The sequence below is a fragment of the Poromitra crassiceps genome (assembly GCF_964638095.1).
Source record: "Poromitra crassiceps genome assembly, chromosome: 2".
In the NCBI taxonomy this organism is placed as follows: domain Eukaryota; kingdom Metazoa; phylum Chordata; class Actinopteri; order Beryciformes; family Melamphaidae; genus Poromitra; species Poromitra crassiceps.
Genome location: NC_139624.1, coordinates 105,824,680 through 105,851,658, shown reverse-complemented (window position 1 = coordinate 105,851,658; position 26,979 = coordinate 105,824,680). Strand labels below are relative to the sequence as shown.

Below are 26,979 nucleotides of genomic sequence, written 5' to 3'. Positions count from 1 at the left end.
CGTGGGGAAATTGGGTCGCTGTGGCAGCAGATAATGAGACACAACAAAGACAAAACAAATAGGATATAAATACAAATAGAGCAAATGGGAGGCTATTAAACATTATGGAACAAAACACTGGAACATAAGTAACTAGAAGGGCACTCCGAGAGCGCAGACCTCTGCCAAGGCCAACAGTCAGTCTGCTATGATATGCACATTTTGTCAGTTGGATTGGATCCACTCCAAAGTTAAGGGGTTCTTCCTTGGCCCCTGCTACAACCTTCCACCAAGTTTCATTAAAATCGGCCCAGTAGTTTTTCCATAATGCTGCTACAAACAAACAAACTACAGCAAAAACACAACCTCCTTGGTGGAGGTAAAAATATGACTGAAAAAATATGAAAATTAGAAGAATGTATAGTACTAGAATTAATTCTAGGTGGAGACTCTGGAGAAACTATCTATCCCCCTTAACTCACCCTTGTCCTCTTCTCCCTACTTATACTCTCGTCCCACCACTTATATAGCCTCAGCCAGGAAGGATTTATTACAGAGATGAGGAGGGAGCAAGTGAGGAGGATCTGAGAATGGATGGACCATTCCAGAAGGTAATAGAGTAGGGAAACTGGATAAATCCAGGAGGCAGTAATGCAACATAAAGGATGCCAACTGCCATACAACACAATAGAAGAAGAAGAAGGATTTATTACATCACTGATGACATCACAATTACCCGAGTGACATCACTGATGACATCACAATTGCTCACGTGACATCACTGATGACATCCCTTCTGTCACAAATTGTGACTGACACCGCCGCCACAGACACCACCTACTATCCACTTTTAACTAAAGAGAAAATATATGTACACAGGACCTGTGCAAATTGATGGTAGTAGAAAATGAGTAATGGAGATTATGAGAAATCAATGATGTATGTAAACAAAAGTATAGAGAGAGCTACATGCAATATAAGAAATGAGAAAGCCCTAAGATTGGCTGGTTTACCCTATCCTGGCATCCTCAGGTCTCCTCATCTCAATGGTGTGAAGGGGACCGTTGAGGTTCACGACATACAGAGTGATGACTGGGTTCTCCTCACCGGCCTGCAGGGGCAGATGAAAGAGAGGGAGGGACCAGGAACGAAAGCAGAGGGACTTAACTATGTTAGTGAACTATAAACCCAAAACAATGCACATAAGAAACCCACAAGAAAACAACAGAAAAAAACAAAAAAACAAAATCAAATGAAATGAAATGCACAGTATCCTGTCGTTAAAAGTACTAATTTGGAGTTGAAAAATTATACCGATAAGATATCTTTCTAAAAGTGCTAGCAATTGGTAAGAGTACCCCCCTTTCAAATTGTTGGTCGAGCCATGAGATGCTTTCTTGGAGTGCATAAATATACTGTGAAGGTGGCTGTTGAAGGGGATATGGGATGGGAGTCATGTCTTGTTAAGCAGAGAGGTGAAATGGCTCGTTTGTGGAACCGCCTTGTCCAGTTGCCAGAGGATAGGGTGACCAAAAAGATCTTTAATTGGGACAGAGCACACAGTTATCCTTGGTCAAGAGAGGTATCTGCAATATTTTCATTTTGTGATTTACATATGATTTTTATGAATAATCTACAGTGTAATGTAAGTATAGTCAAACAACAACTGTTTCAGATTCAAAAGGAACAATGGATGGAGGAGATTTGGAAGAAACCAAAGCTCAGAAATGATGTCCAAATTAAAGAAGATTATTTTACTGAACCATATATAATGTCAAATCTAAAAAGAGGACAGAGGTCCCTATGTGCTCAGTTAAGAACTGGTACCCTACCACTGGCAATTGAGGTAGGTAGATATACATGTGTTCCTGAAGAGTTGCGTTTGTGTGTTTTTTGTGATCTTGGTGTTGTGGAGGATGAATTTCATTTTGTGTTTCATTGTCCCATATACAATGATTTGAGAAATCCTTTATTTGAGAAAATCCAGTTGAAGAATCCCAATTTGTTTTGGCTGTCAGAAGGTCATATGTTGAGTTGACTTTTTGATAAGGACATTTTTGTTTTAGCCAGATTTATAGAAAATGCCTGGCGGCTAAGACAGGGAACATTGTACCAAGTAGGGATGTTCATTTTGAAAATTTTCCAAAATCGATAATCGGTGAGAATTAACGATCAATTATCGATTATCGATTTTATTAATACTTAGAAAATTTTCAATATTTTCAATTTTTTTTTTTTTTTTTTTTTTTTTTTTAAACAAAATGAATGCCTATGGCAGAAAATACGAAAGACAACGTGTTCTCCTCAATGAACTCTTTATTTCAATGTGTCTCCTCTCCAACACTGCTGTCCCCGGCGCATGCCGGTGTGAATTTCTCATGTTTAAAACAGTTTTGTTGGCACAAAGGCCCGTGCCCAGCCAGAAAACTAGAGACTATATGAAGCTCCACCTCACGTTAGTCGGCTGTGCAATGGAGTGGGGCGAGGAGGAACGAATTCCACCCAAACCTAGTCCAAAAAAAAAAAAATTTTTTTTTTTTTTTTTTTTTTTTTAATAATTAAAAAATCGATCCAAATGCCACAGGATCGATTCCAATCCTTAACGATCGATTATCGATTTTCGATAATTGATGAACATCCCTAGTACCAAGTATAATTGTTTCTGGAAAGTGAATGTCTCAGTGAAATGCCCTTTCTTTTCTTTTCTTTTCTTGATTCTGTACAAAGGTATATTATGATTTGTTGTGTGGCCATCTTGGCGATTGTAATTATGATATAGTGTCTTGTAAGCCCATATGGGCTGGGGCACCCAGGTGCATGACACTTAAATAAAAATATCAATCAATCAATCAATCAATCAATGTTGGTTTTTCTCATTGTGGAACAAATCCTTAATCTGTTAAATATGATACTACCTGTACCTCTCCACTAGTAGGTACCAGACAGTAGGAAGACAGACAGGAGAAAACTGTACCTTGGGGTAGTGGTACTCCTTCCCTGTTGGGTAGGGGATGCCAGTGAACATGGGCAGCTCCATCTTGGGCACCATGGTGTCGTTGATGGTGGCGTACGCCAGCCGGGCGCCGTCTGGAGACCACCAGTGAGCCACGTGGGAGTGGAAAATCTCCTCTGGAATACAGACAGAGGGAAGGACTGTCAATCATAAAGAAGGGGTCTAATACAAATAGGAAATTAATAAAAACTCAAACAGCGGTGAGTCCTGCCTTGTTTCTGCTGCAGGGTTCCTGCACCTTCTTAAATATCAAATTCAAGCCACATACATTCATATGTTTTGGTTATGCCCCTCTTTGCACAAGTATTGGACAGAAATCTTTAATACTATCTCAGAAAGTGTCGGAGTGACACTTGAGCCTACCGCTCTAACAGCTCTTTTCGGAGTCCCTCCCCCCACAGTATCATTATCAAAATACCAAGCAGGCTTTGTGGCCTATACGACGCTTTTAGCAAGGCGCCTAATTCTATTAAAATGGAAATCCGTTAGCCCACCTTCTCATTCCTTATGGATCAGAGATATTCTTTATTTTATTAAATTGGAAAGAATTCGCTGTACGATGAGAGGCTTGTCAACTAGATTTTTGAAAACATGGGGATTATTTTTTAGGGTGGTGAAGGGTTTGCAGTTTCCTGAGATCCCAAAGGACTGATTTGTGTTTCTCTGTGATGTGTTGGGCCTGATGATGTCTGTCTGTTGTGCTTTCTTCTCTTCTTTTCTCTTGTGTGGGTGGGCTATGTAGATTATGGATATTTGATCATGTACTTGTGCACTGTGTTTCTGATGGGTGATCAGATCGGACTATGTCAATTATTGTTTTACTTTTGTTTTGTTTTTGCAGTGAAATTGAAATACTGATGTGCTGTATCATCTATGCCCTGAAAACTTCAATAAACAGAAATGTGGAAAAAAAATCAAATTCAATGACTTTTCAATGACTTCCCAGGCCCTATTCCCTCAAATTCAAGGACCCAACACGTTTGAGACACGGATCAATGTTAATTACTGAGAAGGTTTATAATGAGAACTAGCAGGCTTTACAGAAGCTCACAGACAACAATTAAAAAGAGAGAGGCTTGAATCTGCTGTGTTACATGGCAAAAAAACACTTCCATTTCTCTTCTTGCACAAAATATATAAATGCAAGCACTTTCAATGATCCATGTCTATTTATGTCTATTTTCAAAAACTTTTAAGGCCTTCATTTTGTTTCTCAAATTCACAAACTTTCAAGGATTTCAAGGACCCATGGGAACCCTGTGATAATTATGCTGACTATGGGCCCCCATCTCCCACTATCTGTTTTTCTCTTGTCACTGTCATTGTCAATGTTCTTGTCAAGGTTTCTTCCATTTTGTTTTCCTAACAAGGTGTTCTTGGAGGTTTTTTCTTGTACAGTATGGAATGAGAGTCTAAAGCCACCTACAGACTGTAAGATTTTAGCAATCTTATAAGTGAATTGCCGGCCACATTGTGCAACGTTGGATCTAATAAACTTTGGTAGTAGGTTTGATGTGTGCAGACTGTATGATGATGACACCTACTGGCTACAATGCACATCTCTCCATTAACACCTGTCAATCAGCAGTCAATAAACACACAATAATCAAATGTCAGCAGTCTGGTAGAAATGTCAACAATGACAAAGTTTAGCAAGAATGTATATAAATAAAGAAACTTGCACTTAGTTGAACCAAATAATAATATGCACCCTGACTGTGTTCAGAGGCTCCTCCAACGCAGAACCAGTCCTTATGAACTAAGAGGAACATCTATGTTTATGAAAACAAAAACAAGAACGAATGTGAAACAGAGATGCATCTCAGTAAAAGGGGTGAATCTGTGGAACAATTTTGATGATGAAATGAAACTGTGCAACTCACTTAAAACTTTCAAAAATATGTATAAATGCAAGATCATAGATAAATATAAAACAGTGGTATAGTCATATTATATATATATGTATATATATATATGTTTATATATATATTAAATTATATATTTATCGCAAAATTATGGACAAAATCATGTGTTTAAATATCGAAGAATGTGTGCGTGTAGTGTACAAGTATGTATGTGTATACAGAAGTGTAAATGTGTTACCATGTAAATATACATCAATGTAAATATGGTAGGGCGTATATATGGATGTTTGTGTGGATGAATGTATGTAAGTATGGAAAGATGAATTTCGATGCTGCTTAGCCGAGACAACGCCAGTTTGAGTAACATTTTTTATTTAATTTTTTATTTTTCTTTAGTTCGCTTCTTTCATTCTCTAAATATTTTCTTTTGCACTATAAAGGCTTTTTGAGATTGTGTTAAAAGGGTAGACATAATAAGCCCCGGCTTCAGTCTACACCTTTTGGTCCTGTTTGATCTATATGAAAATTCTTGTATTGATAATTGATTTCTGGAATAATATGACCAAATAAACTAAACTAAACTAAACTAAACCTGCTATAATTTCCTAGCTTCAGGCTCATGGCGATGTCAGTGCCAGCCAGGGTTAACAGACTCATGGTGATGTTAGTGCCAGCCAGGGTTAACAGACTCATGGTGATGTTAGTGCCAGGGTTAACAGACTCATGGTGATGTTAATGCCAGGGTCAACAGACTCATGGTGATGTTAGTGCCAGCCAGGGTTAACAGACTCATGTGATGTTAGTGCCAGGGTTAACAGACTCATGGTGATGTTAGTGCCAGGGTTAACAGACTCATGGTGATGTTAGTGCCAGGGTTAACAGACTCATGGTGAAGTTAGTGCCAGGGTTAACAGACTCATGGTGATGTTAGTGCCAGGGTTAACAGACTCATGTGATGTTAGTGCCAGGGTTAACAGACTCATGGTGATGTTAGTGCCAGGGTTAACAGACTCATGGTGATGTTAGTGCCAGGGTTAACAGACTCATGGTGATGTTAGTGCCAGGGTTAACAGACTCATGTGATGTTAGTGCCAGGGTTAACAGACTCATGTGATGTTAGTGCCAGGGTTAACAGACTCATGGTGATGTTAGTGCCAGGGTTAACAGACTCATGGTGATGTTAGTGCCAGGGTTAACAGACTCATGGTGATGTTAGTGCCAGGGTTAACAGACTCATGGTGATGTTAGTGCCAGGGTTAACAGACTCATGGTGATGTTAGTGCCAGGGTTAACAGACTCATGGTGATGTTAGTGCCAGGGTTAACAGACTCATGGTGATTTTAGTGCCAGGGTTAACAGACTCATGGTGATGTTAGTGCCAGCCAGGGTTAACAGACTCATGTGATGTTAGTGCCAGGGTTAACAGACTCATGGTGATGTTAGTGCCAGGGTTAACAGACTCATGGTGATGTTAGTGCCAGGGTTAACAGACTCATGGTGATGTTAGTGCCAGGGTTAACAGACTCATGGTGATGTTAGTGCCAGCCAGGGTTAACAGACTCATGGTGATGTTAGTGCCAGGGTTAACAGACTCATGGTGATGTTAGTGCCAGGGTTAACAGACTCATGTGATGTCAGTGCCAGCCAGGGTTAACAGACTCATGGTGATGTTAGTGCCAGCCAGGGTTAACAGACTCATGGTGATGTTAGTGCCAGGGTTAACAGACTCATGGTGATGTTAGTGCCAGCCAGGGTTAACAGACTCATGGTAATGTTAGTGCCAGCCAGGGTTAACAGACTCATGGTGATGTTAGTGCCAGGGTTAACAGACTCATGGTGATGTTAGTGCCAGGGTTAACAGACTCATGGTGATGTTAGTGCCAGGGTTAACAGACTCATGGTGATGTTAGTGCCAGGGTTAACAGACTCATGGTGATGTTAGTGCCAGCCAGGGTTAACAGACTCATGGTGATGTTAGTGCCAGGGTTAACAGACTCATGGTGATGTCAGTGCTAGCCAGGGTTAACAGACTCATGGTGATGTTAGTGCCAGCCAGGGTTAACAGACTCATGGTGATGTTAGTGCCAGGGTTAACAGACTCATGGTGATGTCAGTGCCAGCCAGGGTTAACAGACTCATGGTGATGTTAGTGCCAGCCAGGGTTAACAGACTCATGGTAATGTTAGTGCCAGCCAGGGTTAACAGACTCATGGTGATGTTAGTGCCAGGGTTAACAGACTCATGGTGATGTTAGTGCCAGGGTTAACAGACTCATGGTGATGTTAGTGCCAGGGTTAACAGACTCATGGTGATGTTAGTGCCAGGGTTAACAGACTCATGGTGATGTTAGTGCCAGCCAGGGTTAACAGACTCATGGTGATGTTAGTGCCAGGGTTAACAGACTCATGGTGATGTCAGTGCTAGCCAGGGTTAACAGACTCATGGTGATGTTAGTGCCCCAGGGTTAACAGACTCATGGTGATGTTAATGCCAGGGTTAACAGACTCATGTGATGTTAGTGCCAGCCAGGGTTAACAGACTCATGGTGATGTTAGTGCCAGGGTTAACAGACTCATGGTGATGTTAGTGCCAGGGTTAACAGACTCATGGTGATGTTAGTGCCAGGGTTAACAGACTCATGGTGATGTTAGTGCCAGGGTTAACAGACTCATGGTGATGTTAGTGCCAGGGTTAACAGACTCATGGTGATGTTAGTGCCAGGGTTAACAGACTCATGGTGATGTTAGTGCCAGGGTTAACAGACTCAGAGCAAAAATGGCCTTGAAAATTCATACATTGCCTGATAATTAGGAGTAATATTAATGTGTGAATGTGACTGCTGCCCCCTGTGGGTCAGCGTGGGTGATTTGTGGGACCTTATGACCGGCCGATTCTTTCCACTGGGTGAAAAATGGAACTGTTTTTGATCAGAAAATAACTGCAGCTACAGCAGTACAAAGAGTTGGCACCTTGCAGCCTTGCAGTAGAAGAAAATGTCCCAAACAAACCCACTGCGTCAGCAAGAACATAAAACAACCGATATCACTAAAGGTTGCTTTATTGGCCAATATGCAGTGCAAATGTATTATTTCACAGTTCAATAAAATTGCCGCCTAAAAGGAACAAAATACCTGTAAGAATCACATCAAGGGGCAAGTTAATTTCTTATCCTGGTACCTGTCCTGAAAGTAATAGAAGTTTTGTCTCATAACTGCCTGTTTGCTATATTGGACACGCACGCACACACCCTCTCTTGAATCCCCCCCTCCCCACACATGCACACACGGGTGCGCGCACGTGCACACGCGCACACACACACACACACACACACACACACACACACACAGTACCAAATGTTGTGGTCATAAATCAAAACAGCTTTTAATCTCAGTACAGCCTATCGACCAAAATAGAACTCCAGAAATGAACCAAAAACCAATTCCTCACAGGTACAACCATGCAGTGTGTTTCACAAAATAACTTTGGTTTTTTGGGTTGCGGCTGGGTGTCACACCGTGTGTGTGTGTGTGTGTGTGTGTGTGTGTGTGTGTGTGTGTGCCTGTGCGCGTGTGCACGTGCGCGCACCCGTGTGTGCGTGTCCCATTTTCTGTTAAAACACCTGCACTCACTTTGCCAGCTCACTTCAACAGAACCTTGTGCCCTAGAATGTTCCCTTGAGATCCTCTGTGTGTGTGTGTGTGTGTGTGTGTGTGTGTGTGTGTGTGTGTGTGTGTGTGTGTGTGTGTGTGTGTGTGTGTGTGTGTGTGTGTGTGCGTGCGTGTGCATGTGTGTGTGTAAGAAATTATGTAGGGATGACACACATTCCTTTACAATAGAGATACAGAGAAAATGAGAAGGACAAAGAGATGTCTAGGTCCAAATATCAGTTCGCTGAAGGAACTTTATGACAGTATTATTAATAAGCATGGGCATAACAATCAAATTCATTATTAAGTGTCTATAGCAACATCAACGATGGCATCGAGACAGTTCTACGTATTGTTATAGTGCGCCACTATAGCTACATTTATAATATCAACTTTTGCATTTAAAATTGAATTACGGCTGTTTATCTGTGGGACTAGGTGCTTGCTTCAGGGAATTAGCAGACATCAACTACCAATTAGAATTTTCATTAACTGGGCATGCTTGGTGGAGTCACTTAATATGCAGCATCATTTGAAAACCCCTCAGTACACACGCTTACAGGGATACTCATAAAATACATACATTTATTTATTTATTTATAATGAATTCTAACTGCATATACATTGAACAGAGGCAATGAGAGATATCATAATGTTAAATAATAAAAGTAAAGTTTATAATAATAATAACCATGCCTCATTGTTCATACAGGTATGCACAGCTTCCCAAAGAAAACAGTTGCCAATAACCAATGGAAGCCTGCATGAGGTCATAGACTAGTAACCATGTATAAACTAAAATGAAAAATAAATACTTATACATGTAGACCTCTGCTTAAGTGACATATTATTGAAGTCTGTTACTCCTCAAGAACACAAAGACACACATACTGAAATAACAACATCCTTCCATGGCTGCCAGGGCCGCTGGAAGTCATTTTAAGCAGGGGGTGCTGGAAGGAAGGGACTCTCGAAAAAAATTTGGACGTTTTTTTTTTACATTTTTTTGCCATATTTAGAGGAATATCTCATTTTAAATTAACATTAGGATACTGTTGTGATGTAATTATTCAGTATTTTCTCCTTTTCTCACTCATTCAGAGCAAAGAGGGAGATATATATCATGATGACAATGCTCTATATCTCCCTATTTGCTCTGAATACACCAGTTAACATGACACAGACTTAACATGATAGAAATATTATCAGCAAACTTAATGACTAGACTAATTATTCTGATCTGAATGGCATATATCAATAAACATTGACTCCTCTCTTTGCTGTATAGTGGGAGGTGCATTTTTGAGTAGGCTATTAAAATAGCATGTCAAGTTCACATTTCTTTATTGCCAGATTAAACAATTCGTATTGGTTGTTGGTTGGTTCAACACAACATGTGCTTCTTCTTCTTCTCTAGCCTACAAGCATGTAACTTCCTTGATTGTTATTGTTGATAATTCTATTTAAATAGGCTAAATTTTCATTTCCCGAAACATTCTTAAACAAGAAAGGAACATAGTGCACTGCAAAATATTTTTAATTACATTTGTAAAAAAAAAAAAAAAAAAAAAAAAAAAATTGGGAAAAAATCTAGGGGGTGCTGCAGCACCTGCAGCACCCCTACTTCCCGCGGCGCTGATGGCTGCTCAAAACTAATTCTGAAAAAGTACTTGTGCAGTATTTAGCCCACAGGCCTGAGGTAGTCCCTTTATTTAGCCCACACAGGCCTGAGGTAGTCCCTTTATTTAGCCCACACAGGCCTGAGGTAGTCCCTTTATTTAGCCCACAGGTCTGAGGTAGTCCCTTTATTTAGCCCACACAGGTCTGAGGTAGTCCCTTTATTTAGCCCACAGGTCTGAGGTAGTCCCTTTATTTAGCCCACACAGGCCTGAGGTAGTCCCTTTATTTAGCCACACAGGCCTGAGGTAGTCCCTTTATTTAGCCCACACAGGCCTGAGGTAGTCCCTTTATTTAGCCCACAGGTCTGAGGTAGTCCCTTTATTTAGCCCACACAGGCCTGAGGTAGTCCCTTTATTTAGCACACACAGGCCTGAGGTAGTCCCTTTATTTAGCCCACAGGTCTGAGGTAGTCCCTTTATTTAGCCCACACAGGTCTGAGGTAGTCCCTTTATTTAGCCCACAGGTCTGAGGTAGTCCCTTTATTTAGCCCACACAGGCCTGAGGTAGTCCCTTTATTTAGCCCACACAGGCCTGAGGTAGTCCCTTTATTTAGCCACACAGGCCTGAGGTAGTCCCTTTATTTAGCCCACACAGGCCTGAGGTAGTCCCTTTATTTAGCCCACACAGGTCTGAGGTAGTCCCTTTATTTAGCCCACACAGGTCTGAGGTAGTCCCTTTATTTAGCCCACACAGGTCTGAGGTAGTCCCTTTATTTAGCCCACACAGGTCTGAGGTAGTCCCTTTATTTAGCCCACATAGGTCTGAGGTAGTCCCTTTATTTAGCCCACACAGGCCTGAGGTAGTCCCTTTCCACCGCTGTATTTAGCCCACAGGCCTGAGGTAGTCCCTTTATTTAGCCCACACAGGCCTGAGGTAGTCCCTTTATTTAGCCCACACAGGCCTGAGGTAGTCCCTTTATTTAGCCCACACAGGCCTGAGGTAGTCCCTTTATTTAGGCCACACAGGTCTGAGGTAGTCCCTTTATTTAGCCCACACAGGCCTGAGGTAGTCCCTTTATTTAGCCCACACAGGCCTGAGGTAGTCCCTTTATTTAGCCCACACAGGCCTGTGGTAGTCCCTTTATTTAGCCCACACAGGCCTGAGGTAGTCCCTTTATTTAGCCCACACAGGCCTGAGGTAGTCCCTTTATTTAGCCCACACAGGCCTGTGGTAGTCCCTTTATTTAGCCCACACAGGCCTGAGGTAGTCCCTTTATTTAGCCCACACAGGCCTGAGGTAGTCCCTTTATTTAGCCCACACAGGCCTGAGGTAGTCCCTTTATTTAGGCCACACAGGCCTGAGGTAGTCCCTCCCTTTCCACCGCTGGATGGTGTTCAACTAATTAGCATTGCAGTGGCCGGCTTGCCAGTGACACAAGCAGCAACAGGGCTAATGGGAACATTTAGTTGAGTCAGTCCGTTGGCTCCGCCCGCCCGCCTGGCGTCTCTGCCCGCACCCTGCTGCTGCAGCTCAGTGGGGGATGATTGGATTTCACTGGCGGTGGGACACCAGCTAGCCGTCTGATGATGAACAGACGCAGCCCAGGACGGCATTCACTAATGATGGGGAAAAAAGTCCAGCATGGCCGGTTCCACTACCGCCTGCTGACTTCCAACACCAGTAGCTTCAAACACTTTCCACATGGAGAGGAACGGGCCAGGGGACACCCAGTCACCTTGGGTAGTCATCACCTTGGGGAAAGTAAGTTTTTAAATGTGTCTGAATACGTTCAAGGTAACAAAAGAGAGCTAGAGGACAAAGGAGAGACGTTTTCATGTTGCTATTTGAGCTCAGTCTCATTTTCTCTCTTTCTCTCAAAGCAATGCGAGTCTGTCTCCTGCCTTCTCCCCTGGCCTTACTCTCTCTCCCCTGTCGTGATGACCAAGGTGAGCTGTCACAGGCTCATCAGCTCCCCCATGTTCTCCATGCTGCTGTGAGGGCTACATGATTCACTGAGCAGAGGACATTACTAATGCATGAGATGCCATGATTGTGAGTCGAGTGGCCAATGGGAAACAGCCTAATGAGCGCAAAGTGACAGATTCAGATGGGCCAAACTAATGAGCAAAAGAAGAAAGAAATGTCCCAGTTGTCGCTTTCTTGATTACGCTGTCATTCAGATTATGAGTAGTGAGAAAAGACCAAATGGTTACGGCCAGTGGAGATATCAATAATATTGATAGGAACCTGTATCGACAAAGTGATCAGGTTGTCTGTTTATTCAAAATGGCCAACAGATGGCAGCAGCGTCACACACTAGAACCACACTGAGGACACCTGCTAATGTAGGGTACAATATGAGCAATAAATGCAGCCTCTGCTGTTTGTTCTTACAGCCTGAAGCCAATTTGCACCACCACTACTACTACTGTGCTCTTGTTCTTGTCAATGAAATACCTGTGTGTATACAATGCAATTACTACTGCGCTGTGTCTGAGGGGAGAGCCGAGCTGCAGATGTGTGTGTGTGTGAGAAGAGAGAAGTGGACAAGAGAGAGTAAAGTGAGATTTTGCTGAGCTTCAGTCAAAAGTCACATATATAGTTTGTGACCAAAAAGATTCCCAGCTGGTAGAGTATAGCAAAAGAAGAGAATTGTATTAAGATGCTTTGCTCTACAGGAGCCTAGATAGAAGAGGGAAACGCTCCACAGAAGAATGTCGCTACTGTCCCCATTTATGCAGACAAGTCCTACTTAAAGGAACAGTTCACCCAAAAATGAAAATCCTGTCATCATCTACAGTACTCACCCTCATGCCAGTTGAAACACAGGTGAAGTTTGTCCATATGACACACAAAGAGGTTGCCAGGCCAGCACAACTCAAAAGAAAACCAGTCACCATTGACTTCAGTGCAGTAGAACTGAAGAACTACACCGTTATTCTTCTGTTTATTCCAAAGACAGTACACAGCTAGTCAGTTTTGGGGTTAAGGGCCTTGCTCAAGGGCACCTCAGTGATGGTAATGAGGGAGGGGCAATCGCTGCCTTTTCACTTTCCCCACCCAGATTTATCCTGCCGGTCCCGGGGATTGAACCGACAACCTTCCGGTCACAAGCTCGCTTCTGTAACCATTGGCCCACCACTGCCCCGATTGGCCCACCACTGCCCCAAAAAACAGCAAAAAAATTATCATGAACTGGATAGCCACTGCAGCTATTCCTGCAGCGGAGTGCGGCCGCTCCTGCAGCGGAGTGCGGCCGCTCCTGCGCTCCTGCAGAGGAGTGTGGCCGCTCCTGCAGAGGAGTGTGGTCGCTCCTGCAGAGGAGTGTGGCCGCTCCTGCAGAGGAGTGTGGCCGCTCCTGCAGAGGAGTGTGGCCGCTCCTGCGCTCCTGCAGAGGAGTGTGGCCGCTCCTGCAGAGGAGTGTGGCCGCTCCTGCGCTCCTGCAGAGGAGTGTGGCCGCTCCTGCAGAGGAGTGTGGCCGCTCCTGCAGAGGAGTGTGGCCGCTCCTGCAGAGGAGTGTGGCCGCTCCTGCGCTCCTGCAGAGGAGTGTGGCCGCTCCTGCAGAGGAGTGTGGCCGCTCCTGCGCTCCTGCAGAGGAGTGTGGCCGCTCCTGCAGAGGAGTGTGGCCGCTCCTGCGCTCCTGCAGAGGAGTGTGGCCGCTCCTGCAGAGGAGTGTGGCCGCTCCTGCAGAGGAGTGTGGCCGCTCCTGCGCTCCTGCAGAGGAGTGTGGCCGCTCCTGCAGAGGAGTGTGGCCGCTCCTGCAGAGGAGTGTGGACGCTCCTGCAGAGGAGTGCGGCCGCTCCTGCAGAGGAGTGTGGCCGCTCCTGCAGAGGAGTGTGGACGCTCCTGCAGAGGAGTGTGGCCGCTCCTGCAGAGGAGTGTGGCCGCTCCTGCAGAGGAGTGTGGACGCTCCTGCAGAGGAGTGCGGCCGCTCCTGCAGAGGAGTGTGGCCGCTCCTGCAGAGGAGTGTGGCCGCTCCTGCATGGGGTGGCCATGCCTCGCCTGGCTGACAGGGGGCCTGCGGTAAGGCATGAAGGGCCAATGGCTGAGGGGTGGCAGTAGATTAGAATAGTTTAGGTTAGGCTGTAGATTAGCTAGATTTTTTTGAATGTTATATAGTTCAGGCTAAGATTGAACAAGTATAAAAGTAGGCTATAGAAAAAAAAGTAGAAAAAAATAAATATGCTATGCTAACTATGCTAAATAATATATAAAAAAAACGAATTGTCTCGATGATCTTGTTTTCATAATTGTGGGGAGCCAAAATTGTAATTGAGATTAAATGTACCAGAGCCCAATAAGCAGCTCTGTCCTTGGGCTACGTCACACGGCGGCAGCGCCAGTATAGCCTCAATTATCAAACAGTCGATCAAACAGTCGATAGACAGAACACATGAGAATCTCCTCAGGTGCCTTCGACTATTACGCACAACTCACAGGTCTCTTGGCTACATCTCTCTTCTTTAATTAGGCTTTTAATTTCTCGTTTCCTCGCACGCAATCATGATTAAGATAGCAATGCAGGCCAGAGGAGATTTAAACCTGGGAGATAATTGCAACCTTTCCCCCTGCACCATCAAATGTCAGACAGGCAGAGCTAAAGAGCTGCTTTCTCCTGGGTGTGCGGGCAGCAGTCTGAGCCTGGAGCTTGACCTTGGCTGGAGCGCAGCCTCAGTCTTCAGCATGGAAAATCCTCTGCCTGCCTGGCTGTCTCACTCTGATGAATGCAAACATTAAACAACCCTGAGCTCCCCCACAGACGCTACTGTCACCGCTGGCCTATCGCCAAATCTGTTCTATTTATAGGTAGAAAAGAAGGGTCTTATTCATTAAAGGACTGTTGATGTACTGTACTAAACCCAAAATAAATTAAGATGGACTCTACATCAAGACAGCATTGGTAAAAAAAAAAAAGAAAAAAAAAAAAAAAAAGAGTGCATCATTGCTGAACTGTTGAATACTCTTCCACTGTACATTCCTGCAGTTAATTTGTGTTCTAAAATGTAGAGAGTGGCTACACCAAGAGAGTAAATGTAGAATGTAAATGTACCCTCTTGGTGTAGCCACTCTCCCTCAACCTGCCTTCTACTCCTACGCTTCTACTTCAGTTAAAGGTGAGGTTGCATGTTCTCCACGTGTTCGTGTGGGTTTTCTCCGGGTGCTCCGGTTTCTTCCCACCACCAAAGACATGTATGTTAGGGTTAAGACTCCAGTCAGTGCCCCTGACCAAGGCACTGGCAAAAAGAACTAACTGGAGTTGGTCCCCAGGCGCTGCACTGTGGCTGCAAACTGATCCTAGAAGGATGGTTCCTGACAGAGGATGGTCAAATGAATTTCCCAATGGGGACAATAAAGGATAACTTAACTTAATTCTGGTCTATTGAGGCTACTGTCAGTGGAGAAATTGCTCTCTCTCTCTTACGATGGATTTCTCCCTGTATGACTGTTGAACGTTGGTTCAAAATGGCGGCTTTAGAAAGAAGCTCTCGCTGCCTGACGTTTACCACTGATGTTTTACAATAGATGGCCGTCACATTTTCTGATCTCAAACTCCATTGTTGCTGCACCGGAAATATATTCATGTGACGTCATGTCATTTACATTTGGACAGTTATCCACGGGAATGAGACAAATAGCCTACACCACCAAACTGAATAGCCTACACCACCAAACTGAATAGCCTACACCACCAAACTGAATAGCCTACACCACCAAACTGAATAGCCTACACCACCAAACTGAAATGCAAAGCAGACGACCAATAGCTGTCTTTTTAACAGTGCGTCAGTTGGATTTCTCCTTTAACATTGAGAAGCAGATGTCCACCCCCCAGCCCCTCCTCTTTTCATCTCTCTCTCTCAATGAAAGATTTATCTGGTCAATAAATGATGAGGGTAAATGACCAGGCCTTCAGCACAGCATAAATATGAGTCAAGGGGGTCAGACACTGCAATATCACACTGATCAATGTTTAAATGGCTGAGGGGCGGGGAGCGCTCTTGGAGGACAGACGTGGTTTCAAGTGTCAGAGATAAGAGGCGTCTGCGGGTGACGACATCAAATCACAACAGAATGCTCAAGCATGAAAAAGTGCTGATATGGCTCTGGTCCTCGTGCAGCGGTGACCTCAGATAACCTCAGTGTCACAGCTTCTAAATCCTCTGAGGCCTTCTAGTGGCCGTTCACAGCCATTATCAATCCATGAGCCAAACGGATGTCATCTCTTATACTCCCATGCAAGGATTAACGGCTAGATGTGTATCATAGTCTCTCACTTTCTGCTATCGCCATTCATATTGTGTGTCTCGCCTTCCCACTTTGGCCATCGCTCTGTTATTAAAGCACCCAGCACAGCGGATATAAATTCATTAGTAATGCTAACACAAGCCTGTCCTCTTTTCCGTGGGAGGCACGCGGAGGTGCGCAGGTGAGCTTCGATCGCCGGAGTCTACGCTCAGGGACCACCGTGACATCAGGGCGTGTACGACACCGCTGAATTAATGCAAATCAACTGATGTAGAACATTCATTTTCTGGGCTGTGTAAACCAGAAGCAAATTGACTAAGAGTTTCCATTTGTAATTTACCTGCAGGAAATCAAGACCTGCGCGGCAAAAATACTAATGCAAGGCAGACAGCTGGGAGCCGCGGTGTCTCATGTGCTAATGCTAATACCTGTACTCCCAGACATTAGAATAGCACATTGAGCTGGAGGGAGGAAGAGCTTCATTGAACATTCAATTTGGTCCTTGCGTGACATCGCAGACAGACAGCGGCCAACTCATTGAAGCCAAATCGTTATTCGTGCAGCTTTCCCTGGCTTACCTTCGTACAGCCAATCACTGAGCCCATTAAAGATGACGCCCTCCTTGCCGGTGGACACCAGACGGATAGAGCGGCTCTCCACCGTGGAGCGATAGTAGATGTTGTTCTCAAAGATGAAGATCTACAAGGCAGAGAGTGAGGGGAAAGGAATGTTAAAGTGGTTTGGGAGGTCGACAGTGTGGCTTACGGACAAACGGCAAACTAAAAGAAATGTCCCCTGCGGTGATGAATTAAGTATTACATTCTGATTATCAAGGAAGACTTGGCGAGGGAGAGCCGGGTACGGCTCAGAGGTCACAGACAACATCAACCCTGGGTGAAAAGAAGGCCTGCTTCTGAAGGGCTGTTTTGAAGCCTGGACATTGTGTTTGCCGCCATCTTGACTTGCGGGTTGTCCACAAATCCGCAGCGCTGCCTACAATTTGCCCATAATCGGTGACCTGACGATCACTCGGAAAACAACCCCATTTTACATCCGTTATATCCTGTGAATGAGACAATTATTTTGAGATTCGACATACAGACACCATTTAGAAGACGTGAAATTAGCTACTGAAATAACCTCTTAAAAAATGTATTCACTTTATATTTTTAACGAGAGCTTTGGCTGTGGCCCCATTGACTTGCATTGAGTTGGGCGGTTTGTCGTCTTTTTGGAGCTGGCCTCTATGCTTCACCCGCGTGGTTTTGGCTCCTTGGTCAAAACACACTGAGGTGTATTGTGCAGTGTTGTGCTTTTTCAGCCATACAAGCCAAACAGACGCTGCAGAACGGTGCGTATATTCACAGATAATGTGAGTAGATGTTGCTTATTCACTTTATATAAATGTGGCAAGGCAAAAAACATTTTTGTCATATTTCCATATTGACAAAAGTTTTTGATTAGTTTTCTGATTAGATGATAACTACTGGGAATCTATTTGGACTTTTGATGCTCCCCTCCACACTGTGCCCTGTTGGGAGCAGCCTGCGGCACCTAGCTGCCAAACATGTGAAGGTCAACTCTTTCATTACACCCAGAGAGAGTGCAGCTGGGGGTGCTCTTGGGGCTGGGATTGCATTGTAAAATGTTACGGCACTAATAACATGCAAAAATCAATCTGAGGCTACCACAGAAAGAGATCTCAATATTATTATTATTATTAGTAGTAGTATGGAATCCTTTGGCCTCGAGCCAGTATCAGTGTGAATTTTGAGGGGGGCAATCTCTCACTTTGAGCAGCAGCCTGAGTGAGATGGTGAAGTGGTAAATCCAATACTGTGAACGATCAAGGTTCTTACATCAATTACACAGTGATATTCGGTTGGCCTTGCCACACATTATAGTGCAGCTTCTATTTCATCAAGTGCTACAGTAAAGAGACTCAAATGTTACCAAGGGTCCAGTGTTGTATGAACTTCATTTTGTACAATAGTATTCAAAAGCTAACAGAAATACGGCGCAGAGTGAAGAACTAGGCTAGGCAAAAGTTTCTCCAATAAGCCCTGCATTTCTTCATAGGTAAAATAGGAGCTGTCACCCTTCTTGAGGAGAGGCAAGTCGGAGGCCCATGTGGGTGTCACTTGGGCGCAGATGGAGTCCCTGTATAGAAGCTAATTTAGGCCACAGCACAGAGAGAAGACTTGGCCCCGTTCTCCAAAGGAAGGTAGAACACTGCCAAAGTTGGCTGGGATCCAAAGTTAGGGTGCGTTCGCACCATGCAGTGTTTGGAGCGGCTTATTCCAACTCTGGAGCACTTAATCCTCAAGTTTGGACAGGTGGGATCAATGCTATTTGCAGTCTAATTCACTGAAACCACAATGAAACGGTCTGAAAATCTCTTCCTAGTGAACTGTGTGTGGAAATGAGAACATACATAATCCGTATACTGTACATCAAAAGGTTTTATTGATACAAGGAACATTGAGCTATTTCTTTGTGTTCTTAACTGGTATTAAGCTGGCTTAGCTAAAGTTGCAGATTTGCCGCCTCCAGAATCTCTCCCTTTGTGTGATGACAGGTCACCAAAACTTTGACCAATAACCATGCTACTTCTGAGTCCATGTGACTTTTGTTTACAAGCCCTGGTTCACTTGGAATTGGGAAGTGCGAATCTAAATGAACCAGAACCAAAAATACAGCAAAGAAAACGTCTTTCACTATGGTTCAGACAATATACTGTCGATGGCTCAGACCAAAGAAAATCAAACTGTGGGTGTGATCGGACTCTTAGATCATCTGGGAAAGGTATATGTTGCGTTGCACTCTGTCTCTCTCTATCTCTGTCACACACACACACACACACACACACACACACACACACACACACACACACACACACACACACACACACACACACACTCTCTCTCTCTCTCTCTCTCACTCTCTCTCTCTCTCAGTCAAGGAGGCCTCCTGGGGCTGAGCGGTCATACTTTGCGTTTGACAAGAAGTGTGTGAGAATGTGTGTCAGCCATGTGTTGGAGATTAGCCCCCTACAGGGAGCAGGGAAAATAATGGGAAACTCTCCCCCTGAGCTTCACTCTGGGCTGTCTATTCACTGGGGGATTTACTTGCAACAAAAAAGACGTGCACAAAAAGGCAAAAAAAAACATCTTTTGCAAGAGTTGAACACGTGGTGCGCACACACACATAGAAACGCATGTTCAACCTCTGTGGAATTGAGAGCTCACTCATTTACACAACTACACTGACTTTTCAGCCTAACAGACAATTGAACATGTGGCTGGACATCTGTGAGTGAGTGTATTTTTGTGTCTACGAGTCTGTAAAGGAGATTTAATCAAGTGCACGAGGGATTTGGAAACAGTAGAACAGGTGGGCTGGTTTGTGTGTTTAGATGACTAAATATGAAGGCATTGGCTGTGTGTGTGTGGGTGTGTGTTTTGGCAGATGGACACCTCTCACGTCCACCTCCACCTCTCTGACAGAGGACATGGGAACCTTAAGGGGAGCCAGCTGCTCAGTTTCACGCTAACACGACTTGACTGCTGGAAGTGGAGCCATTTCATGACTAATGGCAGGAAACTCTGGGCCGTATCAATCTAGTGACTCTGTTAATTAATCCGCTGACGAGATTACAGGTAATTAATAGCATTGTGCTGCAGGATGTAATCACTTACAGTCTGTCTGCCCTGCAAACCAACAGGCTGACTGAAGCGTATTATGCTCTGACAAGTCAGACTGTGTAAGGATGACTCATCCAGGGATAGTTTCAAAGGAAGACCAGCATTTGACAATCGTTTACTGGGCAATCGCATTTTCAACCAGTTTTGTATCATTACACTAAACATTGTTCATTTGCATATAGCTTACTACCAGCATTGTAATGATACAAAGTTGGTTGAAAATCTGCAAAGTAGCCCTTTAATCGTTAAGACTATTTACACTGCAAGGGATAAAATAGGTTCAATAGGTCCGTGCGTACGCTACCAGTCAAAAGTTTGGACAATACATCCGTGCGTACGCTACCAGTCAAAAGTTTGGACAATACATCCGTGCGTACGCTACCAGTCAAAAGTTTGGACAATACATCCGTGCGTACGCTACCAGTCAAAAGTTTGGACAATACATCCGTGCGTACGCTACCAGTCAAAAGTTTGGACAATACATCGGTGCGTACGCTACCAGTCAAAAGTTTGGACAATACATCCGTGCGTACGCTACCAGTCAAAAGTTTGGACAATACATCCGTGCGTACGCTACCAGTCAAAAGTTTGGACAATAGGTCCGTGTGTACGTTACAAATCAAAAAATTGGAAACACCCAATTGAATGCAGTTTTTCACATTGCACGTTTTTCATTATCTTGAAGCTATTGTGATCTAAAGGCTTCTGCTTAAATGCTGGAAATTAGTTTCTTGGACAAATATAAATACTATAGTGAAGTTCATTCTATTTCTTTCCAAAGTCTTTGCCTTTCCATCAAGGCAAAGGGCGGCTTCTTTAAATGTAATATATATATATATATATATATATATATATGTGTTTTGATTTTTTTTAAATGTAAAAGAGTGTGTATGTTACATACTATAGCGCAAGAAAATACTAAGAGAGATGACCTGTGGTGTCGGTACAGTAGCCACTGAGAGACACTATTGTAATGGCCTTAACCTCATATCTAACCTCCACATAATACATCATCGACTGATTACAAAGTGCACACTGACAGCGACTCAAAGAGGCTGTGCGTGTAGCTACTGTGGGCTATATCATTAGCCGTGAGGTGAGCTGAGTTAATGTTAAGTTCTGGATAAAATGTGATTTTTCTTGTCTGGTTCCAGGTCATTTGTCCACGCCGAAGGCTGCAGATGATGGCTGGCCTGATAAAGGCGACACAAGCGGCTAGGAGAGAATTATGGCGTCTGTCTGTGGCTAGTAAAAATACTGAAAAATCTGGTGTGTCCAACCTTTTTACTGGTAGTAAAGGGATCAAACTTAGAACATGGACTCGAGGAAAATGCAAACTCTGGAAATTAAATATTAATATGACTAAAAAAAATCACTGGTCATTGGCAGGCAGAGATGAGAGAAAGGGGGTTGATGGGAGTAGTAGTTCTTACCAGCTGCTGACCCTGGGGTCCCCAACCTGCAAACTGCAGCTGAGCGTTTCGCACCTCTGGAGGGTTCAAGTTCCACGTCTCCCTAGGGTGCACAGAGGAGACAGTGCTATCAGATGAGAGTGCACAGACACATACAGGCCCGTATCTAGGGTGAGGTTACTGGGTGGGCAATTTAAAATTTGGGGGGGGGGCAATGAAAATAGCCACACCAAAAACAAACTCGCCAAAAATGTGCCTAACTTTGGAACATTATTGCCGACAAGCTAGTATGCCATACAGTAGCTGCTACCAGGTCCGTTTTTAGCCTGTTACATCTTTGGCGGTAGGTTGCCCAAAGGTTCTCGGTTTGGGGATGGGGATTAAGTTGCATTATAACACTAAACTGTTCCACTAGGTGTCCACATTGTGCTGTGGGTAACCTAAGTATGAACTTTCACTCAGGGGACAGGCCAATGTTTACAAAACTCCTATTATTAAAACTATTTGCAAACTAACTATGTACATACAAACGAACTAACAAACTAACTATTTACACAACTGTTATTATATTCACAAGACTTTTAGTCTTAAAAGTGAAAAGAAAACAACTTTGAAAGCAGATTGATTTACCATAAAACTTAAAAACATCCTTCATCCATAATTTCAATAATCAACTCCATAACAGTTATTTTCATTGGATGACCTTATTTCTCAAATCAAATGAAAGACTAGTGCAGTGAGACTTAACCATAGCTCCTAGATCCGGCCCTGGACACATATGCACACGTACGCAACTGAACTCCTGAAGTGTAGCAGATCTAAGAATAAAGGTTTAAGTGTATCCATAAATACCAGCTCTTTATAACAGTGTCACCTCGCCTTATTGAGAAAAGTGCTGCGCAGTGCAGGCTGCAGAATTAGAGGTGCCACTGCCTCTATGTCTTTGTCTGGAGGTAAGAATGAATGAGGTCATCAAGTGGGTGTTTTTCGGCACAATACCACTGGGTGGCAGCACACAAATAGATTTGAGCAGGACAGCCTTTGACAATGCTGTCATTGACCATTTTCATAGCAGCTATTTTGTGTCTAAAAGGCAGGAAGTAACAAGTGCAAGCAAATCATTAATGAGGGTTTCCCACTTCCAATCCATTTAGGTGTTCCAGTGACGGGGCCCTCATTAATGTTTTGGTTGCACCTGTTCCTGCCTTTCAGACACAAAATGGCTGCTGTGAAAAAGGCGAATAAGGTGACCTGGTTTGGGACAATTTAAAGGGGAAATAAGTATGGTTTTTACTGTCTCACAGCACAAAATGATGAAAATATACCTGGGCTATTCATCAATAACAATGACTCAATTACTTCACCAGGTGCTGCGGTTTCTGCCTTTCAAAAGTCACTGTTATACTCAGTTTTGAAAATGTGGCTCTCAGTTTTCTCCCAAGCAAACTGCAGTAGGGTTTGTTCACCACAGTTTGTTCGAAGTGAGAACATGATCTGAACCAACGACGAGGAAACAATCCCAAAACGTGCAGCTTTATGGGCATGAAGAGACACTCATGCTTGGAAAGCCTCGCATAACAAAAGGCAAAGCACATATTCAGCTATTTCTTCAGATGTTCTTAAGCAGTATGAACATCAGAGAGGGTGAATTACAGCAAAGAGCACAGCCGAGTCCTGAAGCTACTCCCCAGACATTCATTTCTCCACGCATTTCCAACTGCTCAATGACGGTGAGACTGCAAGACACGCAAAGGCAAAAAAGCCATGTTCCCGGCAGGCAAAGCAGTATTATTCTTCCAGTATTTTGCATGGTGATATATTACCTCTTCACTAGACGTTTCTGTTGGATCTCTGTTCTCATTAGCTAGCTTACTTATGAAAATGTGACTTTACGGTTTGTCTCAATTACAGGCTTACTCAATGGGACAGGAGGGGTGAAGATGCAAATTCTGCCAAAGTTGTTGCAATTCCATCTGGTCGACAATAGAGGTCATGGATTACTCCTTTAACTACACAAATACTATAGTAAAGCGGTTTAGTAGATTACAATGCATGAGTTTAGGCTGAAACGTAAGCCGAGCTGCTAGGTGGCGCAGGTGTGAGAGAAGAGGCGCAAATGAGTCTTTCTCAACGTCACTGGCAGTGAAGTGCGACATTAAAGCATAAGTACCATGGAGCAATGTGGCCCTGATGCCTACTTACGGAGTCTCCAGACTGCAGATGATGTAGAAGGCAGTGTAGGAATACTGGTACACCTAGAAGGAGAAGGAGGAGGGCAAGATCGGCATCAGACCGGGTCACAAGAAACAGGTGACAGTTTGACTTGATTTATTTTTCTATCTCTGACTTACAGTACAGTAAAAAAAAAATCCATTTGACACTGACAATGAAATGTTTGACCTTTACAATTAAAATGAGTGTTAGGAGTTTGATTTTGGCATTAGATAGAGTTTGATATTGGCATTTTAGTAAATATGATATATTGGCCGGTCATGTTGTCTACTCTACTGTCACTATGATGGATGTTTCTCTCTGACCACAGATTCATAAAATCTGTCTATGAAAGCTGCACTGAAAGTTAATTTTCTCTGCACTTTGTATTTATGATATTTGAAATGAAATGAAAGATAAATGAGTTTGTATTATTACTTATGAATTCGTTTTGGACTCTTGCTGTGTAACTTGGCTTCATTGAAAATCAGTGCGAATCTGATGTGAAACTATGCTTAAAAAATAAAATAACAAAATAAACATCTGTGTACTGGTGTCAGCGTTTCCCTCATCATTACCATAGGCTCATGGTATGTAGGAGAAACCAGACAGAACAACGACGACTTCTTACTACTTTCAGCTATAGCATAATCGGCGCCAGTATCTTTTATAGCAGCAATGTCACATCTTTTCACTGCACCAAACCAAATGGTACTGGTAGATGCTTATGGTGGCAGCGCATTGCATTATCATTTAGTTGGGAAATACAGATGAATGTGCCAAGTCATTGCCCACTGGAGCCTTGTTCCATACCAATATGCAATTCAGAGGAGGGTGATTTTTGCACCTCTAGTGTTAGTATGCAAAACCTGTGTTGTGTTATGAACACTGCTGTGACCCATACAGACTGTTCAATCAATTGCTCTAGAGGGAGACATAGATATAAATAGATAGATAGATAGATAGATAGATAGACAGACAGACAGACAGACAGACAGACAGACAGACAGACAGACAGACAGCTAGATAGATAGCAAGAGAAATACGATTTCTTATTTCTGAAGGGTAAGTGTAAGCATTGAGTATGAAGATGAGGTGTGTGTATGTGTGTGTGTGTGTGTGTGTGTGTGTGTGTGTGTGTGTGTGTGTGTGTGTGTGTGTGTGTGTGTGTGTGTGTGTGTGTCTCTCACTGCAATGGGAACGTTGTCATCCATCAAGGTGATGGAGGCACGTATGGAATATTAAATGCAAACACATGCCGACATCATCACACACTCTCACGCGCACATGCACGCACACACACACACACACACACACACACACACACACACACACACACACACACACACACACACGCTCGCGTTGTCACTTTTACAGCCTGGCTGTTTGCCTTTTATATATTTTCTATTCATCTCAAGCAATAAGACAAGGTTACAAGGTTCAGTCTGCCAAACAGCCTTCCCTTCACACACTAACAATGTGTACAAACTCTCCACAGCGACTCAGCGGTGCAGCAGAGAAAACACAGAGCCAAGTAGATCCACAAACATGAGCCGGCGAAATGATTGTGGTCGGTCACAGAGCTTTCTGAGCCCATCGTGGACCTGACAGGTCAGTCACAGAGCTTTCTGAGCCCATCATGACTCTGACAGGTCGGTCACAGAGCTTTCTGAGCCCATCATGACTCTGACAGGTCGGTCACAGAGCTTTCTGAGCCCATCATGACTCTGACAGGTCGGTCACAGAGCTTTCTGAGCCCATCATGACTCTGACAGGTCGGTCACAGAGCTTTCTGAGCCCATCATGACTCTGACAGGTCGGTCACAGAGCTTTCTGAGCCCATCATGACTCTGACAGGTCGGTCACAGAGCTTTCTGAGCCCATCATGACTCTGACAGGTCGGTCACAGAGCTTTCTGAGCCCATCATGACTCTGACAGGTCAGTCACAGAGCTTTCTGAGCCCATCATGGACCTGACAGGTCAGTCACAGAGCTTTCTGAGCCCATCATGGACCTGACAGGTCGGTCACAGAGCTTTCTGAGCCCATCATGACTCTGACAGGTCAGTCACAGAGCTTTCTGAGCCCATCGTGGACCTGACAGGTCAGTCACAGAGCTTTCTGAGCCCATCGTGACTCTGACAGGTCAGTCACAGAGCTTTCTGAGCCCATCATGGACCTGACAGGTCGGTCACAGAGCTTTCTGAGCCAGAGCTTTCTGAGCCCATCATGGACCTGACAGGTCGGTCACAGAGCTTTCTGAGCCCATCGTGGCTCTGACAGGTCAGTCACAGAGCTTTCTGAGCCCATCATGGACCTGACAGGTCAGTCACAGAGCTTTCTGAGCCCATCATGGACCTGACAGGTCAGTCACAGAGCTTTCTGAGCCCATCATGGACCTGACAGGTCGGTCACAGAGCTTTCTGAGCCCATCATGGACCTGACAGGTCGGTCACAGAGCTTTCTGAGCCCATCATGGACCTGACAGGTCAGTCACAGAGCTTTCTGAGCCCATCATGGACCTGACAGGTCGGTCACAGAGCTTTCTGAGCCCATCATGGACCTGACAGGTCGGTCACAGAGCTTTCTGAGCCCATCATGGACCTGACAGGTCAGTCACAGAGCTTTCTGAGCCCATCATGACTCTGACAGGTCGGTCACAGAGCTTTCTGAGCCAGAGCTTTCTGAGCCCATCGTGGCCCTGACAGTGCCGACAGTCACCGGACACTTTATTCTGTTTTACACATAAATGATAAATTCCCAGCCAACACACACTGGATCTCATCTCGCTCACTGTGGGGTTTGTTTGCGTTTTCACCTCTCTCGCTACGGCACACGGTTCCGCTCGGCTGTGCTGGCCCCCGCTAGCTGCCATCGCTGACAGGCAGCGGTGTGCGACAGGCCTTTACACCCCGCCATGATTACTTCCCCCACCTCCCCCCCCCCCCCCTCCGCTCCAGCTGCCTTCACTGCAGTAGTCCCCTCTCCCTCCCCTCCCTGACATATTTGGCTGTCAGTTTGCTAACTCAAAAAACAAGCAAACAAATGAGAGAGGCTCACCGGCGCCACGTTGTAGGCCAGCAGCACATGCTTCATGTCGGGGGACACCTCGTACTTGCTGGCTTTGTACATTTCCTGAGAAGCGGAAGCAGAAAAGACAGAAACTATCAGAGACCTTGAACCATGCGTGGTGTTTTTTCATTAAGCCGCTTCCTTTAAGTGACTGCGTTTGACGGATGGCTCGGCTCCCCGGGCAAACGGGAGGCGCATTCATCTTTGGCGG

At 44.2% G+C, this 26,979-nt stretch overlaps 1 protein-coding gene across 1 annotated transcript in view; it reads right to left on the bottom strand.

Annotated features, from left to right (window-relative positions):
* LOC310795380 (A-type potassium channel modulatory protein DPP6-like) overlaps window positions 1-26,979 on the bottom strand; it is a gene marked incomplete at both ends in the record, with an annotated part of 310,720 nt that overhangs the window by 30,905 nt on the left and 252,836 nt on the right. The window contains 6 exons of the mRNA XM_083657412.1: window positions 993-1,090; window positions 2,954-3,108; window positions 16,949-17,069; window positions 21,508-21,589; window positions 23,689-23,741; window positions 26,757-26,831. Coding sequence (XP_083513538.1) covers window positions 993-1,090; window positions 2,954-3,108; window positions 16,949-17,069; window positions 21,508-21,589; window positions 23,689-23,741; window positions 26,757-26,831 — 584 coding nt within the window. The remainder of the gene's footprint in view (window positions 1-992; window positions 1,091-2,953; window positions 3,109-16,948; window positions 17,070-21,507; window positions 21,590-23,688; window positions 23,742-26,756; window positions 26,832-26,979) is intronic.